General features: G+C 39.2%; 1 protein-coding gene across 12 annotated transcripts in view; it reads right to left on the reverse strand.

Moving 5' to 3' along the window:
• The window catches only part of Erc1 (ELKS/RAB6-interacting/CAST family member 1), a 360167-nt gene that overhangs the window by 162787 nt on the left and 177914 nt on the right, over positions 1–19466 (reverse strand). For 8 of the 12 annotated variants that reach the window (XR_005972232.1, XM_041630969.1, XM_041630933.1 and 5 more), the window contains one exon: positions 16662–16793. The exons of the other annotated variants lie outside the window; for them this stretch is intronic. Coding sequence is in view for 7 of the 8 variants with exons in the window: in XM_041630969.1 (XP_041486903.1) it covers positions 16662–16793 (132 nt within the window). In the remaining variant the exon portion in view is untranslated. The remainder of the gene's footprint in view (positions 1–16661; positions 16794–19466) is intronic. 12 annotated transcript variants of the gene reach the window in all.

Genomic DNA, 19466 nt, shown 5'->3' on the forward strand with positions numbered 1-19466 from the left:
ACTGGGGCATGGTCTCTCTCCCTTTAAAAAAGCGGCTACTTCCCTTCTTGCTCTCTTAGCTTCCTACTCTGTTTCTGGTGACTAGACTCCTTCCTGATTGCGCAGAGGGCTGTTGTCTGGGACAACAGTTATCCGTAAGTTTTTTCCCCTTTAAATAAATATCACCCTATTAATCATAATTCCAAACTGGTGTGGCATTGTTTGTGACTTACGCCTTCAAAACATGAAGACTGAGACTCCACAAAACTGGACTTTATCTAAAGAATTAAAGGTTGGCTTAACAATAACTATCAAACCATGTAATATGCCATGTTAATAGAACACAGGAAAAAATACATAATCACCTCAATAGATTTTTAAAAAATATGAAAATTTCTAACAGCTCCAGGATAAAAACAACTAACAATCTATGACTAGAATTCTTCAATTACAAAGGCAGATGAAATATGATAAAAGACTTAATGTTTTCCCTCGCAGACTGGAATGCCTGCTTTCATCATTCTACCTCACACTGCAATAAAGATGACTGACAGAAACAGCAGGTTTGGAGGACAACCTTAGGAAGTCAGTTCTCTCCTTTCACCATGAGTCCTAAAGAGCAAACTCAGGTCTTCAGACTTGGAAGTAAGTGCCTTTCCCACCTGAGCATCTCCAGGACCCATGTACAATGCCTTAATATTAATCTGTGAGGATAAAGATATTTTAGCTATTTAAGGACCACCTATGCAGTTTCTGTTTTAGAATTCTAAGTCTAATATATCTCTGCTTGTTTTTGTTATTTTCTTAATTTCATGAAGTTACACAGATACAAATCGTTTTACTCAGTTTAGATCTTTTTTTTTTCTTTTTTGGTTTTATTTTTTTTTTTTTTGGTTTTTCGAGACAGGGTTTCTTTGTGCCTTTGGAGCCTGTCCTGGAACTAGCTCTTGTAGACCAGGCTGGCGTCGAACTCACAGAGATCCACCTGCCTCTGCCTCCCGAGTGCTGGGATTAAAGGCGTGCGCCACCACCGCCCGGCTCTCAGTTTAAATCTTATCTGTTACTTTTGTCTTGGCATCTTTCGATAAATTATATGAACATAATTTATCAAGCATTCATCCTAAGATCTGTGATTGTAATCTTTTCTTGACACATGGTCACATGATATTTCTTACTTGGCACCATTGGTAGATTGTGTTAGTGGTCCTGATATTATCTGGTCCCCTATAGGTATGGTGTCTAATATACCCACACTCCTACCATGGCCTCATGGTACACAGAAGACCTTTTTTTTTTTTCTTGGCTAAGCTATGCGAGTTACCTTGAGAAATGAATTGTTAGCTGATGCAACACAGGCTGAGACTAATTCGGGCCCTGCCAAATGAACACTCTTCAATGTAACTGCTGATCTCAGTTATGCCCTCAAATGAGCCATGTTCCCATTAAGCTTTTTAAGACACCAATATAAATCTCTGAACTTGCACATTGTGGGAAAGTTTTAATTTTCTCTTTTTTTTTTTTTTCAGGTTTCCCTTCTCCTATTGAACATGTTTTGCCAAGTGCCATTTTGCTTGGCATTGATCGTTTACTCTAAATATTGAAATTACAGGCAAAGTCACTTATCATTTTAACTTAACTCTGCAGGACTAGTAGTTATGAAAGTGCAAGCATTCCCAATGCCATCCACTGGGTACCCTTCTTTCCTTCCCAGCTCATAGAAATACTTCTGGACTTGTGGAGTACTTTTTTTTTTTTTTTTTAAAAAGCAGAGTTTGGTGCGGGATAATTGTCTTTATTCTGTCAATCATGTTTTAAATAAACACTGATTGGCCAGGCAGGAAATATAGGCGGGAAAACCAGACAGGAAGTAGAAATGATGTAATGAGAACAGGAGAATTCTGGGAAGGAGGAAACTGATTCCTCCCATTCCTGTCCAGACCACTGAAGCAACAGAATGTGATCTGTCCCATTGAAAAAAGGTACTGAGCCACATGGCTAATAGATCAGAAAAGGGTTAATCAAGATGTGAGAGTTAGCCAGTGAGAGGCTAGAGCTAATGGGCCAATCAGCTTACAATTTATGGAGACCTATGTGTGATTTTCATTGGGGCTAAACAGTTGTGGGGTACCGGGCGGGACAAAAACAACAACAAACAAACAGGCCCCACTCATGTTACACAGTTAGAAGGTTTGTTGTCTATTTGCCCTTCCTCCTTGGGTTGTTTTGGATTCTTTCTTTATTATAGTCAAATTAAAGCCCCAAATCAAAGTCTAACAACTTACCAAGTACACTTCTGGATCCCCTGCCTATCTATACTCTTATACCTTCTCTTGCTGACTCACAAAAATGTGTATTTTACTTACTCTCTTCAACTGTTTTTGTGGATGTTGTTTTCCTAGCATCTTGTCAATCATGTTGAAGGACAAGTTCTACTTGAATTCAAAACTTTTACTTCTTGAGTTTCCTGTGTTAGTAAAGTACAATTTTCTTAAATAATGCCTAATTTCTCACTGTTTCCGTGCTAGATGTATTAGGTATTTCTGCCTCTAATCATACATATATCAAAATGAGTCTAATTTTTTTCTTAGATTCATTTATTTAATATGTATGATTATTGTGTCTGCATGTCTGAATGTGTACCATGTGAATGCCTGGTGCCAAGAAGAGGTGAGAAATGGGCATTATGACCCGTCTGAATGTGGAGTATATTCATTGGTTGTGAGCCACCTTCTGGGTGCTGATAACCAAACCTGGATCCTCTATAAAAGCAGCAGATGCCTTTAATCCCAGCACTTGGGAGGCAGAGGCAGGCGGATCTCTGTGAGTTCGAGACCAGCCTGGTCTACAAGAGCTAGTTCCAGGACAGGCTCCAAAACCACAGAGAAACCCTGTCTCGAAAAAATTAAAAAAAAAAAAAGCAGCAGATGCTCTCAAATGCTGAGCCATCACTTCAGTACCTCCAAATAAATTATAATGAATTTTTATACACAAAGCAAGAATAATATCCACAAACCATGATTTCCAGGTGGTTACCTGATTTTCTCTCTGGCTACAGGTCAGAAAAACAATTTGAAGTCAATTTGAATTATTCGGTTTTCTGTTTCCTTTCTGCAAATGAAGACAGCATATTCAGGTAGCAAACCTGGCTCTCTAGGACCTATCACACGATGGCTTTTGGACAATACAAAGTCACTATTACTGAGAAACAAAAGGATGACAGCTGAGGAAAAGAAGACACAAATCTTATGCTAAATAATTAAGAAATTCATGATCCTAGAGAAGCTAAATAAAAAGGTAAACCCAAAGAAAAACATATAGTTATCCTCCCGGATAATGAAAGGAGACAAGATTGCCAGACAAAAAATGGAAACTTGGGGGTGAGGGTGGGATGGGGGTAAGGGATGATGGGTAGAAAAAAGTGAGAAGGGGAGGATGGGGAGACCTTGGGGGAATGGGACGGTTGGGATGGAGGAAGGGTGGATATGGGAGCAGGGAAGTATATATCTTAATTTAGGGAGCCATTTTAGGGTTGGCAAGAGACTTGACTCTAGAGGTGTTGTTCCCAGGTGTCCTTGGAGATGTCCCCAGGTAGATCCTTGGGCAGCTGAGGAGAGGGAGCCTGAAATGGCCCAATCCTAAAGCCATACTGAGGAATATCTCGCATAGAACCTTCATCTGGCGATGGATGAAGCTAGAGACAGAGACCCACACTGGAACACTGGGCTGAGCTCCTAAGGTCCAAATGAGGAGCAGAAGGAGGGAGAACATGAGCAAGGAAGTCAGGACCACGAGGGATGCGCCCACCCACTGAGACGGTGGGGCTGATCTAATGGGAGCTCACCAAGGCCAGCTGGACTGGGACTGATGGAGCAAATGATCAAACCAGACTCTTTGAACGTGGCGGACAAGAAGGGCTGACTGAGAAGCCAACGACAATGGCACTGGGGTTTGATCCTACTGCATGACTGGCTTTGTGGGAGCCTAGTCTGTTTGGATGCTCACCTTCCTAGACCTGGATGGAGGGGGGAGGATCTTGGATTTCCCACAGGGCAGGGAACCCTGACTGCTCTTTGGACTGGAGAGGGAGGGGGAGGGGATGGGGGAAGGGGGAGGAAAATGGGAGGAGGTGGAAATTTTTAATTAAAAATAAATAAATAAATGGAAAAAATAATTAAATTCTCTATGATTCTAAATGTGCTTCAGGTCACAGCACAATTTTTTTTGTTTTTTTTTTGTTTTTTTTATTTTATTTTTTTTAATTAATTTTTTAATTTATTTATTTATTAAAGATTTCTGTCTCTTCCCCGCCACCACCTCCCATTTCCCTCCCCCTTCCCCAATTAAGTCCCCCCCCCTCAGCCCGAAAAGCAATCAGGGTTCCCTGTCCTGTGGGAAGTCCAAGGAACCCCCACCTCCATCCAGGTCTAGTAAGTTGAGCATCCAAACTGCCTAGGCTCCCACAAAGCCAGTGCGTGCAGTAGGATCAGAAACCCATTGCCATTGTTCTTGAGTTCTCAGTAGTCCTCATTGTCTGCTATGTTCAGAGAGTCCGGTTTTATCCCATGCTTTTCCAGACCCAGGCCAGCTGGCCTTGGTGAATTCCCGATAGAACATCCCCATTGCCTCAGTGTGTGGGTGCACCTCTCGTGGTCCTGAGTTCCTTGCAAGGACATTGAGCCTATAATTAGTGATCCTAGAGAAGCTAAATAAGAAGGAGAACCCAAAGAAAAACATATAGGCATCCTCCTGAATATTAACCTTCATCAGGCGATGAAAGGAGACAGAGACAGAGACCCACACGGGAGCACCGGACAGAAATCTCAAGGTCCAAATCAGGAGCAGAAGGAGAGGGAGCACGAGCACAGCACAATTTTTTAAAGGCAGAAGTTTGAAGATAAACATTCAAAAAGCCCTGCCAGAACTGAGATTCAAGCATTTAGCCTAACTGTCTATAACAAAATTGGGGAGAAAGCTCAGGTCTGACAGTGTGTGATGCCAACAGTACAAGATGTTTTATTTAATTTACAAGCTAATAAACTTTCACACAAAACAAAATGGGAGAAAATTATGACTCAGCCACAGACTATATTCCTTAAGAAGCAAAGCCATGGAGACCTTCCAGTGCTAGCAAAATCTGCATCATTCTCTCCTCCAAAACAAACCATCAAGGACACTTTAAGCTTTCCTGCTATTTATGCAGAATCTTGGTAGGACCTCCTTGAAAGGAAAAGTCTACTTAAAAAAAAAAAGTAAAAGACAACACTCAAGATTATCTGAACGGCTAAGCAGTCACATTGAAAAACACCCACATGAGAAGTATTAGTTTTCTTGACTTAAATAAAATTTAGATTAATACTCAACCTGTGCTGGGTGGTGGTGCACGCCTTTAATCCCAACCGTTGGAAGGCAGGGGCAGGCGGATCTCAGTGAGGTCAAGGCCAGCCTGGTCTACAAGAGCTAGTTCCAGAACAGACGTCAAAGTTACAGAGAACCCTGTCTTCAAAAAACAAAACAAAAAACAAACAAACAAAAAACCCTGTACATTTAAATCCTCATTAATAGCAATTATAGGAAACCTAAAGTAATGTGTTAGGAGAGGCTGATAGTGTGTGTGTGTGTGTGTGTGTGTGTGTGTGTGTGTGTGCGTGAGCGCGTGCGTGTGTGAAAGAAAGATAGTGTGTGTGCGTGTGTGTATGCACGTATGTGCATGAGTATAGTCCTGGATGACCTGGCATTTTCTGTGTAGATCGGATTAGCCTCAAACTCATAGAGATCTTTCTGCCTCTACTTTTAGATGTTGGGATTAAAGGTCTGCACTATCACTTTTGGTTGTAGTTTTAGTCTTTTGAAGGGAGGAGGTTGAGAAAGGGTTTTTCTCTGTAGCCCTGACTGTCCTGGAACTTGTAGACCAGACTGGCCTCGAACTCACAGAGGTCCACCTTCCTCTGTCTCCTTGAGTGCTGGGATTATCGGCGTGCACCACTACTGCCCGGTTTATAAATCTCCAGTTCTTAACAGAGCTTTATGCTACTATACACTACAAATTATTTTCCCAGTATTCGTGTGTGTGTGTGTGTGTGTGTGTGTGTGTGTGTGTTTCTTTTTCGAGACAGGGTTTCTCTGTGCGGCTTTGGAGCCTGTCCTGGAACTAGTAGACCAGGCTGGCTTTGAACTCACCCAGTATTCCTTCTTGCTAATGCATGGTACTTCATTGACTAACAGGACAATATTATATTATTTGACTGTTCTGAAAGGCCTTGTTCCAAATCTTTCATATGTATTGTTTTATTAAAACTTCACAGTAATCTTATGAAGTATGTATAATTATTATCATTATTATGAATTCTATGAAATAAAAAAGGTTTAGAGGCTAAAGTTCTTTGCCACAGAAAGCAAAGTTGCTTCCTACCTGACTCCATCTTTCCCCCACTTAGCTGTTCTACTAAAATTACATCCACACTCATGAGAAGCACTCTTCAACGGTCTTCTACAATTTTACCTACTGACTTATTTGTGGTCATGCGTCCATGCCCCAAAAGGCATCTTTTTTCTATTATTCTCCTGTCCACCAAATTATAACTCTTACCAGGTGCTAGATATAATGCTATATCTCAGAGACTATTTCTATACTGTGTGCTATAGTCATTAACTATTAAACTTAATTGTGAATGAGTATTTCTGCAATAAAGCACAAGATGCCATGAACATACACAGCATGAGGTCCTGGTATTATCCCAAGCCCTAAATAAAAGTTTCTCTAGGACAGACCAGAAGAGGGGAATAGAACACTAGAGCTGCTCCCTGTGTGAACACTGATGAAGTTAAATCCTCAAAATATCAGAAGCTCCAGAACAAAGGAAATAAGGGTGCCAGTGTGACAAGAGAGGGAAGAAGAGACAAAGAAGGGCCTTGGCCTGTGTTTTCACTTTTATCTAAAATGTTAACAGGAGGGTAACAAAGGTATTTAATTAGAGGAATGAGGAATTTAGAAATTTAATTATTAGAACGAGGGCAAGAAATTGCAGCAGAATAGAGAGAGAAATGAAGGAAAGACTAATGGGTTGAGATAAAGCAAAAATCAATAGTGAACTCAATTGGAAGGAAGTGAAAAAGTCATACGGCAGGAACACCATGTGAAGAGAGAGCGAGATGCTGTAGTGGGTGACGGTGGAAGTAGACTAGATTAAAACACGGGTTAGCAATAACACCCACACCAAAATGAGAAGAATCTGAATGAATACATTGCAAAGTATTCTTTCAGCAGACTGGATTTTCATTACTTATATGTTTGTATGATTAAGTAGCTCCTATAATCTGGTTGCTTCAGCAACAAACAGGTTCACAAGGCACAAGCAAAATAAAAAGGTAATTTTCTGTACTTCTGGAACAAAGAAGGTTATAAATAACGTAAATACCAGGTCACAGCTTCTTTCTCAAATAGCACTGACAAAGGCATAACAACTATTATTTTTTTTAATTAAAAACATACCCCCTTTGGTGAGAGACATTATATGGCATACATATGGAAGCCCAAGGTCTACCTGTAGGAGTTGATTCTCTCCTACCATGTAGACTCTGGGGACTGTACTCAGGTAAACAAATTGTGAGAAAAAGATCAGTCATTTCACTATCAAAAGTTTACTTTGTCAGAAGAAATAAAATGGAATTTAATGTCTGACGAATCAAGAAGAGAACTCCCAAGTATCAAGTGAGCACACACAGGGCTGCATGAAAACCCCCCAACACACACACACACACACGCCATAATAAATCTCAACATTTGAAGATAGTCTTTATAGGTTATCTCAGTGTGAGACATGAGTGGATGCTTGTGAAGGGAATGATTTCTTCCCTCTAAAAGAGGGGATTGGAGGAGTTAGGGAACTTACTAAATCACAGATATTAAAGAGAACAAGGAGTAAAATTCATACTGCTTGATTTTTGAACTAATACACTTTACACTTGCCTCTGGTGAATTTTTAACAGTTTATTAAAGAGAAAGAAATAATTATCAAACTATAATTTAGATTATAACACATATAAGAACTACCTAGTGGGTAGGACAAATTATACTGTTCACATTTCACTAGGAAAATACCTTCCATTAAAAACATTCAGTTATGATGTACCTAAAGACAACATCAGCTACATACAGAAGCCAGAGAGAAGCTGTCAGATTCCCTGGGCTCACTTATCCTTGTATCTCAGACAATTACTGCCATGATCAGTAACTGGGAGATAAGAGAATGATGTCTAAAATCTCAAGCACTCACTATAAACAGAGAATTATGTGTGATGCTGGAGGTCCCCCAAGTGTGATGCTGTCTACTATAGTAGGTCTCAAGCAGTGTACACAAAAGTGTAACATGTCTACCATGAGAACATCAACAGGCTGTGGCACTTATTTCTAAGGGACAATTCTGGGATGTGCCAACCTTTGACTTTGGGTCCACTGAAAGTTAATTTTACATTTGATTACAACTTTATAAAATATCAATGTAAAATTAAAACTCAAGACTAAGTTTGGAGGCAGAATCAATTCTTGAATGTCAAGACTATATAAGCAATTATTATTTTTAAACACACTTTTAAAAGAAAGCATAATAATGCAAAAACCACTCTAAATATATACTTTGAAAAAATTACAATTAGAAACCAACCAGATTTTTTGACAGTTTTGGTCCTACCATCTCTCACAGTTACTTCCCGGGGCTTTAGAACTGTTGTAGCAGCTATCTACTGACCCCAACTGGCAAAGCTACAGAGAGTGTCAAAATGGCTAAACTTGACAATCTAAGTTTTATATTTCATGTGAAGATAAACTGTAAGAGCAGTAAGAAAATCAAAGATCATGAGAAGGAATCTAAAGATTCACAGATTTATTTATAATATATACAGTGAAAAAAGTCCATCACATTAAAAAGGTTATGTCACTGGCTTAAAGATGTTGAAATTCTATGTAATTTCTATTTCAATTTCTGTATTTTTCATAACAATTTGTTTCCATTTGACAATGTCCTCAATATTTCTACTGGGGAGTTTTATCCTTTAGTGTTACTAATACTATAATACTTAACAAACATCCTGCTTTAAAATGCTAATTAACCCAATTAAAAAATGGGGCACTGATCTGAACAGAGAATTCTCAACAGAAAAATTTCAAATGGCCAAAAGACACTTAAGGTCATGCTCAACCTCCTTAGCGATCAGGGAAATGCAAATCAAAATAACTTTGAGATATCATCTTACACCTGTCAGAATGGCTAAAATCAAAAACACCAATGATAGCCTTTGCTGGAGAGGCTGTGGAGGAAGGGGTACCCTTATCCATTGCTGGTGGGAATGCACACTTGTGCAACCACTTTGGAAAGCAGTGTGGCGGTTTCTCAGGAAATTCGGATTCAACCTACCCCTGGACCCAGCAATGCCACTCTTGGGAATATACTCAAGAGATGCCCGATCATATGACAAGGACATTTGTTCAACTATGTTCATAGCAGCATTATTTGTAATAGCCAGAACTTGGAAACAACTTAGATGTCCTTCAATGGAAGAATGGATGAAGAAAGTGTGGAATATATATACACATTAGAGTACTACTCAGTGGTAAAAAACAATGACTTCTCGAATTTTGCATGCAAATGGATGGAAATAGAAAACACTATCCTGAGTGAGGTAACCCAGACCCAAAAAGATGAACATGGGATGTACGTACTCATAATTGGTTTCTAGCCATAAATAAAGGTTAGTGAGTCTATAATTTGATATCCTAAAGAAGCTAAATAAGAAGGTGAACCCAAAGAAGAACATATAGCTATCATCCTGGTTATGGGAAGTAGACAAGATTGCCGGGCAAAAAATTGGGATCTTGGGGGTGAGGTGGGAGGGGGGTAAGGGGAAATGGGGAGAGAAAAGTGAGAAGGGGAGGATGGGGGGAACTTGGGGAAACGGGATGACTGGGATAAAGGAAGGCTGGATAGGGGAGCAGGGAAGCACCTATCTTAATTAAGGGAGCCATCTTAGGGTTGGCAAGAGACATGGACCTAGAGGGGCTCCCAGGTGCCCAGGGCGATATCCCCAGTTAGTTCCTGGGGCAGCTGTGGATAGGGAACCTGAAATGACCCTATCCTATAGCCATAATGATGAATATCTTGCATATCACCATAGAACCTTCATCTGGCGATGGATGGAGATAGAGACAGAGACCCACACTGGAGCACCAGACTGAGCTCCCAATGTCCCAATGAGGAGCAGAAGGAGGGAGAACATGAGCAAAGAAGTCAGGACCACAAGGGGTGCACCCACCCACTGAGACAGTGGGGCTGATCTATTGGGAGCTCACCAAGCCCAGCTGGACTGTGACTGAAAAAGCATGGGATAAAACCGGACTCTCTGAATATGGCGGACAATGAGGGCTGCTGAGAAGCCAAGGACAATGGCACTGGGTTTTGATCCTACTTCATGTTCTGGCTTTGTGGGAGCCTAGCCAGTTTGGATGTTCACCTTCCTAGACCAGGATGGAGGAGGGAGGACTTTGGACTTTCCACAGGGCGGGGAACCCTGACTGTTCTTCAGACTGGAGAGGGAGGGGGAGAGGAGGGGGAGAGGAGTAGGAGGAGGGGGAGGGAAATGGGAGGCTGGGAGGAGGCGGAAATTTTTTTTTCAATAAAAAAAATTATATTAAAAAATAATAAAAAAAAACATGCTGCTGTCCTTTCACTTGTTAGTGTTCCTCCAGGTGGCTGGTAGTATTGTATCTTTTATTAATGATGTTATTGAAACATTTTTGTTGTTTAATATAAAAATAACTTTATAAATATGTTTTATAAATAAGTTTTATAGATAACGTTACAAGATAACTTTATAAATGATTTTAAACAAAATGCAAAATAGTTTCAAATAAGTCATTTTACCGTATCAGAAGTTTATTTTGCTAAAAGAAAAATAAATGAACAAAAGAATGGAATTTTATTTCTTAGAATGCAGAAAAGGAGCTCCCAAGTATCACGTGAGTATGTACATGCACGTGCAAACATGCACGCGCACAGGCTAGCATGCAGACTCATACTCCCCCCCCCACAGTGGCCATAATAAAGCTCAACATTTGAAGGGAGTCTTTTTGTTTATCCACAAATCTTAGGACAGTTACTAAATGTAGAGAAATAGTAGTCTAAATTAGTCTTGAGGTAACATTTAAGCTGTCTGACACGCTTACTGTAAGCATGTAGATCTCATACACTAGTACATGAAAATTACAAGAACTCTAAGGAAAGCTTTTAAAAATCATATTGAGGGCCGGGGAAACAGCAGGTGACGAAGTGATTGCCTTGCAAGCATGAAGAACTCAGTACTCTCTTGAGAACCCATGAAAAGACAGCGGGGCACCATGGCTAGGGACAGACACAGAGGTTAGCTGGGGCTCACCAGTCAACCAGCCTAGCCTAGCTAAACAGTTTCAGGTCAGTGACAGACCTAGTCTCCAATGTGGCTGGGGAGTTGGTTCAGTCATTTAAGTGTTTGCCACAAAAGCGTGAGAACCTGAGTTTCATCTCCAGCAACCACAAAAAAAGCAGGGCATAGCAGTGCATGTCTGTAATTCCCATGCTGGGACAGAGGGATTCCTGAGGCATGTTGGCCACACAGTCTTACTAAATGGGTGAGTTTCTGGCAAGAGATTTTGTCTCAAACAAATGAAATGGAAAGCCCAGAGAGAGGGCTTAAAAGTCAAAGAGTTCTTGTTCCCAGCACCCACATGACAGCTTAAACCACCTTTAACTTCAGTGCCAGAGGATCAGATACCTTCATCTGGCTTCTGCAGACACATGGTACACAGACATACACACATGTAGGCAAAACACCTACACACATAAAAATAAATATTTTTAAATGAGGTGAAGAGTAACTGGGGAAGATGCCTAATGTTGATCTCTGGTCACAACAAACATGCACAAATACACAAAGGCACAAAAGTGGATAGTACCCGAGGAAGCATACCCGAGGTGGTCTTCTGACCTGCATTCATATGCATATGTGAATGCACATACACAAACACAAGAACATGCACACATGCAAATACATATCCAAAACCGTATGCTTCAATTTATCCACCCTTTTACTTATACTTTTAAAAGTCTACAATAATATAAATGTTTTCAATTCTACTGGCATTTTTTCTCTAGCTGAGTTTATATTTTTAAATTGAAAATACTTTAGAAATTTCCACTAATAAATGCATTTCTTACAATATTTCTCAGATGTAAAAGAGAGGTCTGAGCAGACAGGCCTCTGCTATGGTAGTGCACACCTATTTAACAACTACTTTCAATGGGCCAGAAATCCTTGTCAAGTGCTGAATGGCTCTCGTGGCATTTGTTTTGAAGCCAGCTGTCACCATCAAACAGATGATGATACATTTCCACAAGACTCATTTCAGAGTCTAGTAAGTACCTAATCTAACTAGTAATCAAAAACAACTAGATTTTACTATAAAATAATGATCTTCATAGTTCTAAGAAACATGTTTACATTAGTGATACTATCAGACCACTCAGCTATTCAGTTCAATAATTTGTCACTAGAGACATGAAACCCAGTTTAAGACCCAGAAGGAGCCAGGCAGTGATGGCACACGCCTTTAATCTCAGCACTCAGGAGGCAGAGGCAGGCGGATCTCTGTGAGTTCGAGGTCAAAATGGTCCACAAGAGCTAGTTCCAGAACAGGCTCCAAAGCTACAAAGAAACCCTGTCTCAAAAAACCAAAAAAGAGAGAGACTCAGAAGGGTAGGTATAGTCGTAGAAATATATCGATAACTATCTATAAATGATTAAATGGAGCTACAGGATAGTTCAGATAGTAAAAATACCTGCTGCCAAGTATGACGACCTGAATTCAATCCCCAAAACTCACAATGGTGGAGGGATTAAACTAACATCCACAACTTGTCTTATGACTGTCACAGGTATGCTATCATATATGGTCCTCCCTGTGATAATATCTTGTTTGTACTCTAACAAATAAAGATTTCCTGGAGACCAGAGGGCAGAACTAGCTAGCCACTAGTTAACCAGAGGTCTGGAGGTCTATACAGATAGACAGGAAGTGATATGGCTGGAAGGAGAGAGGGATATAAGGGGGAGAAGACAGGAGCTTACTCCCTTTCAGCTGAGGAGTTAGCAAGGTAAGAGCTGGCTGTGGCTTGCTCCTTTATCTTTCTGATTTTTCAGTATTTACCTGGATATCTGGTTCTGGGTTTTTATTATTAAGATCAATTAGAACTCATGCAACCCCCCCCCCACATAAATCAATAAATAAATAGATAGATAGACAGATAAATAGATAGATGTAAAGAATTTCTTAAAAGTTAAATGTAGCTTATATCATTTACAATAGAAAAGAAAGTAGTTTTACAAATATTATAAACCTATTTCTTTTTTTTAAAATATTTATTTATTTACTATGTATACAATGTTCTGTTTGTGTGTATGCCTGCAGGCCAGAAGAGGACACCAGACCTCATTACAGATGGTTGTGAGCCACCATGTGGTTGCTGGGAATTGAACTCAGGACCTTTGGAAGAGCAGGCAATGCTCTTAACTGCTGAGCCATCTCTCCAGTCCCTCCCTATAAACCTATTTCTAAGTCAGGAAAAGATAAATACTGAAGATCCCAATGTCAAAGTTGCCAAAAAAGGCCAGAAGTACAATTTTAAAGAAAATAAAATCAAATTACAAAAGATTCTCATATCAATGGGAAACTATATTATATGACATTATAATGCTCTGAATTTTCTGAATTTATACATGTTTGTACAAACCATTGACTGTTTCAGCTGAGGACCAGTTGTTACCTGAGACTTTCATGCTAGCTTCCATTAGCTAAAATAGCAAGCAACGGGTGGCTAGAATTTTGTGCATTCATCCTCTGAGATACCTATTTTTCCACCCTTGAAGTCAGGAAAAAGGATAATTATTTCTATGTTTTATTTGTGTTTTACATATATAATCTTTTTTAAAAAATATTTATTTATTTATTTATTTATTTATTTATTTATTTATTATGTATACAATATTCTGTCTGTGTGTATGCCTGCAGGCCAGAAGAGGGCACCAGACCCCATTACAGATGGTTGTGAGCCACCATGTGGTTGCTGGGAATTGAACTCAGGACCTTTGGAAGAGCAGGCAATGCCCTTAACCTCTGAGCCATCTCTCCAGCCCTACATGTATAATCTTTTAAAATCAAGAACTAAATATAAATAAATAGGTAGTCTAAGTATTTAAATATACAACTGTAATTACTGCTCTGATGACAGTGTACTTAATAAAAGCACCAGAAAATCAGCTAAAACAGAATAAAATATTCTAAAATACTACTTTGATAACTATTGCAAAAAAAATCATAAGATTACTACTAACCCCTAAGATGACTAGTTAGTAGAGGACTATAGTCCTTGAGTGTGCAGGCAGAGGTGAGAATAAAATTCCATCCATTCATTCATTAATGAAATAGAATTAAGTCACTAAAATGTTCATTTAATGCTGCTGTTTACCCAGCAGGCTGCTGCTATCAAAGCCACAAAAGTCAGACCTGAAAGGCCATAGAAGTTATACAGAAGTAAGATACCTCCAGATCAGTGGTAAGAACAGGGACACTGCTTCAAGAGAAATCTCAGACTCTAAGAAATGGAACCATTTTGTAATCTTCTTTGAGAGGACCAGTGAGCACAGAGGCTCATTTTCTACCCAGATGTGTTGGTTCGGTGATGAAATAGCAGCATGAACAAAGCACTTATCTCAGGAATTGGCAGATCATTGGTAAATGTACCTTGTAGGAAGAGTAAGCTCTACAGTTGGTAAACCACATTTCAAGTAATGAATGGGTCACATGTTTAAGGAGTAAATAAAGTTTCTGTTCATGGAGGTGGAATATGTCCTAAGTGAGGCACACCCCACATTAGCTGGAAAGAAGTTGCAGGTGGAAGGTACTAACAAAGAGAGAGGAGGACAGGGGCTGGGAGGAATGTTCAGTCAGTCAAGTGGCTGCAGTGTGAGCACGAGGGTCTGCACTCCATCCCAGAACTAGGTTAAAAACAAAGCTGGGAGGAATGGGTGGCACATGCTTATAACCCTAGCTAGGGAGTCAGACAGTTTGATTGCTAAGGTTCACTAATAGTACCCTAATAAAACAGGTACTCCTAAGAAGAGATGACATTGTCGTCTCTTTAATCATTTAGTCATTAAATGACTATAAAGCTATAAAGGCACTCTATGAGGTACCTACTATAGTATATCTGCTTTGAACTGGGCACTTTTTTTTTTTTACCATCTTTCGCTCTTTCGCCTTAATTTCCAACAATAGCAGCTTCTCAGCAGGGGAGTTAGCCCATCAGTTTCCCACTACTACATCACTGAACTCTGTTTACCTGGTATCCCGTCTAGCTTTATGTCAAATGACACAAGCTGGGGTCATTTGGGAAGAGGGACCCTCAGTAGAAAAAGATGTCTGATTTGCCTGTAGGCAAGCCTGTAGTGGATTTTTTTTAAAAATTTCTATTCATTTTGCATTTTGTATCTTTCTTTCTTCCTTCCTTCCTTCTTTTCTGTCTTTCTTTCTTTCTTTCTTTCTTTCTTTCTCTTAATTACTGATTTATGTGGAAGTGCCCAGACTACTATGGGCGGTATCACCCTGGAGCAGGTGGTTCTGAGGATCTATAAGAAAGCACGTGGAGCAAGCCAATAGGGAGCACTCCTTCATAGCCTCTGCATCAGGTCCCGCTCCAGGTTCTTGTCCTGTTTGGGTTTCTGGCCTGACTTCCCTCACTGATAGACTGTGACATGAACTGAAATAAACGCTTTTTTATCCAAGCTGCCTTTGATTATGGTGTTTTATTGTAGCAATAAAAACCTAAACTAAGACACCTAGATACTATTTATTATTCTCACATACACAAGGGGCAGGGTGTTACAAAAATTAAATGTTTTAGTATCTGTGCAAGGTAGATCTAAATCTTAAAGCCACATTTCAAAATGGAAACTAAGATTACAGTTTTTATTTACTAAAACTGTTCCTTCCATTTACAGTCCTGTCTTTGCTTATTCTTTCTAATAAAGAGTCATAAACACACATAACAGAGACCTAATTAAGAAGCAGATGCATATAAAACAAACGCCATGAACAGCAATGGCAGAACTTTTCAAGTTATCACAAGGCTGAGCAGGGCAATCTGACAGTGGAGTGCTACCACATCTATACTGTTCAAATATGCTATTACATATTTATAACCTTAAATGCTCTTTGAATAAAAAAAATGAAAGAAAAATAAACTATTTTCTAACTGACAAACATCTGTGTTCTCTCATTCACCTCCAAAGCTGGGGTTTTACACTGTCATGTAGAAAACAGACATATTGCATGTTATGTCAGTCACATGTTTTGTTAGCCTTTTTACTACATAAATATCTATGAATCATTCTTAAATTATTACTACAGAGATCTCAGTGTTAACATGAGCCAACCCTTGCACAGTTATATTTTAGTCACCATGTGAGTCTAAGAACTAATACTTGATGGAGTAGTTTTGAAAGCCCATGAGCAGTCAGTGTGCACAGCTCACCTTAACCTACACTGGTTTTACCTTGTGTTTACCCAGCAGCATTGCTAGTAGCTACATAAAATCGCAGACCTGTTTCTCAGCACTGGTCCTGGCTGATTCCTCTTGTGCCAGCACCATTTCACGCTCTGCAGTTATCTGTACACTTTCTCTCAGTGCTTCTTCCAGCTCTTCAATCCTGTTATCCTTCTTACGGAGACTGTCCTGGAAAACGATGAAGACTTGGTGAAGGAGGTCAATCAGAACTCAGCAAGTGCCTACTCATCAAGGAGATATTTAATTATTAACATCCTTCTCTTCAGAAGCAAATTGAGGCCAGAAAGATGCCTCCATAGGGTAAAGAACTGAGCAAGGGAAGAAGAGAAGTAAAGGAAGATGAGGTCTATTATTAAGAGCATAGGATCAAGTTAGTGAAGCAAGACAGGCATGATAGATTTGCTCTCTGCGACAGAGAGAAGGTGTTAGATGGCATAAGTAGTGAGAGGCTAACTATTTAAAAACATAAAACTATTTTTAAAAGCTACTACGAAACTGAGTTGAAAGTCAGTTCTGATGGAGCTTCTACTAAGAGTCAGTTCCACAACGCTCATTCCCTTTGAGAAGTCACACCTGCATGACAAACTCAATTATATAGACAATTTCTGATAAACTTTTTAAAAATGAAGATGCTTTCTAACATTTCAAGAAAGTGAAACTCTATTCTCATGAAAAAATGGAAAACAACTGTGTGTGTGTGTGACTAGTTTGACTATGAATGAACAATTTAGTTAAGCAAATAATATGCCCTAGGATTTTAAAGTGCAACTTCCCATCCATACAACCAGTTTTTAGGATCCCAAAGTGGTAGGAAAGAAAAAAGAAAAAGCTAAGAAGACTGGAACCAGAGATGCTTCAGACTATTAAAGTCAGTGGATTCAAAACACAGTATTGCCTTTTATTAAAGTATGAAAATGAGTAGCAAGATTGTTGATATGAAGAATAAAAGCAAGCCCTTAACTCCTAGTATATGTCAACCCAAAATGAACTAAAGAACTGAAGCTAGAAACAGGTGTAGTAACTTCCACCTAAACAGCACCACAAGCCTGAGGCAGATGGGTCTCCATGAATTCAAGGCCATCTTGAACTACAATGGAAAATGGTGTCGCAAAAAAGATGAGGAAAGGGGAAAAGAACAAAACAAAACTAAGAAACTACTTTGGGAAGGGATACTAAAAATCTACTGGAGGTGCCTTTATGATATTGGGTTGGGAATAGAATTTTTGCTTTTGGGCTTTTTTTTTTTTTAAAAAAAATAAAACTTCAAAAGCTCTGGCAACAGAAGCAAAATCAGACAGACAGGATTATCTCAGACAATAACAATCTCTGAATTATAGCAAATAATCAAAAGAGCAAAGTAACTCTTAAAAAAGAGAGAACATTCTCAATGATAATCTGACAAGAGCTAATATCCAAAAATACCTATGAACTAAACAGCAAGAAAACAATACAGCTCATTAAAAAAAGGCATAGATACCTTTAAAAAACATAAAAATGGCACACAATTTGGGGGGGAAGATCCTCAACATCACTAACCATTGGAGAAATATAATTAGAAACTACAAAGAGATAACTTGCTCCTTTTAAATCACTATAAGAAAGATAAGAAGTGAGTACTCATGAGGATGTAAACAGGGACATTGTCTCTTTTACATATGGCAAACAGATGGCGATTCTTTATAACATTAAAAATTGAACTACTATATGACTCAGCAACTCTACTCCTGTATATTTACTTGAAAGGAAATTGGTAGATTAGAGAAACATCTATTAGACCTGCTTTACTATGGAACCACATAATGGCATATGGCTAAACAATAGTCAAGAGACAGGATCAACGTGTCAATCAACAGAGGAATGCTATCTTCATGCCAAGGAAATGACTCAACTAATAAAGCTAAGACAACCTGAGTTCAATTCCCTATGACTCACATAAAGGTAGAAAGAAAGAACTAGATCCACAAAGTTGTCCACTGACTTCCATACAGGCACAAGGTATGTCACAAATGTCTCTCCTGATCATACATACATGGACAACAACAACAAAAATAACTTTAAAGTTAAAAAAATTTTCCATGGCAGCCTAACTCAAATAGCACGGCTTCCTATTTTCTTCTTCTCTACTTCCCTAGTACAGACAGTGGCAAGTATCTTTTAAAAAGTCTTTTAAATTTGTCTTTAAGTTCAATTTTTTCCTTATAAAAAAAGAAAATGTGGTAATACTATCAAACCACAGAGAGAGAGAGAGAGAGAGAGAAGAATTTCCTTTATTTTCCATAATGAAGATGACCACAGAGGCCATTGGGTTAACTGAAATGGGCTACGCACAAAAAGGTAAACTGAATATACGGTATCTAAAAAGTTGACTTCACAGAAGTAGAGTATATGATAGCAGTTATATGAGAGATATATTTTTGCCTTGTCTTGTTTTAATCTAAGGTAGTTAACTTAGCATGGATTCTTATTTCCTGAACCTTGCCCCTCTTCTATGGGTGGTTAGCTAATTGTATCAGATTGTGAAGTCAAGCACCCACCAATGGAATGAGCCACAGTCACCACACACAATCAGGGATAAAAGACATAAGGTAGTCTGTGTTGCCAGCACAGACTGGGTTCTTGGGTAGCCATTTTGTAAAAGTATATTTTTGCTATAATACATTTGTAGTGATATTTTGTTTGTGTTTTAACAAATAAAAAGCTTGCCTGAAAATCTGAGTGCAGAGCTAAGCCACTAGAACTAGAGGTCAGGGAGCAGGGTCACACACCTAAATTCCAGGAGATAAAGGAATCTCTGTGAGTTCAAGGCCACCATGGGCTACACAAGATTGAACCTGTCTAAAA

This window comes from Microtus oregoni, unplaced genomic scaffold (assembly GCF_018167655.1).
Source record: "Microtus oregoni isolate MIOR12 unplaced genomic scaffold, Mior012 000002F_ref0000024, whole genome shotgun sequence".
NCBI lineage: Eukaryota > Metazoa > Chordata > Mammalia > Rodentia > Cricetidae > Microtus > Microtus oregoni.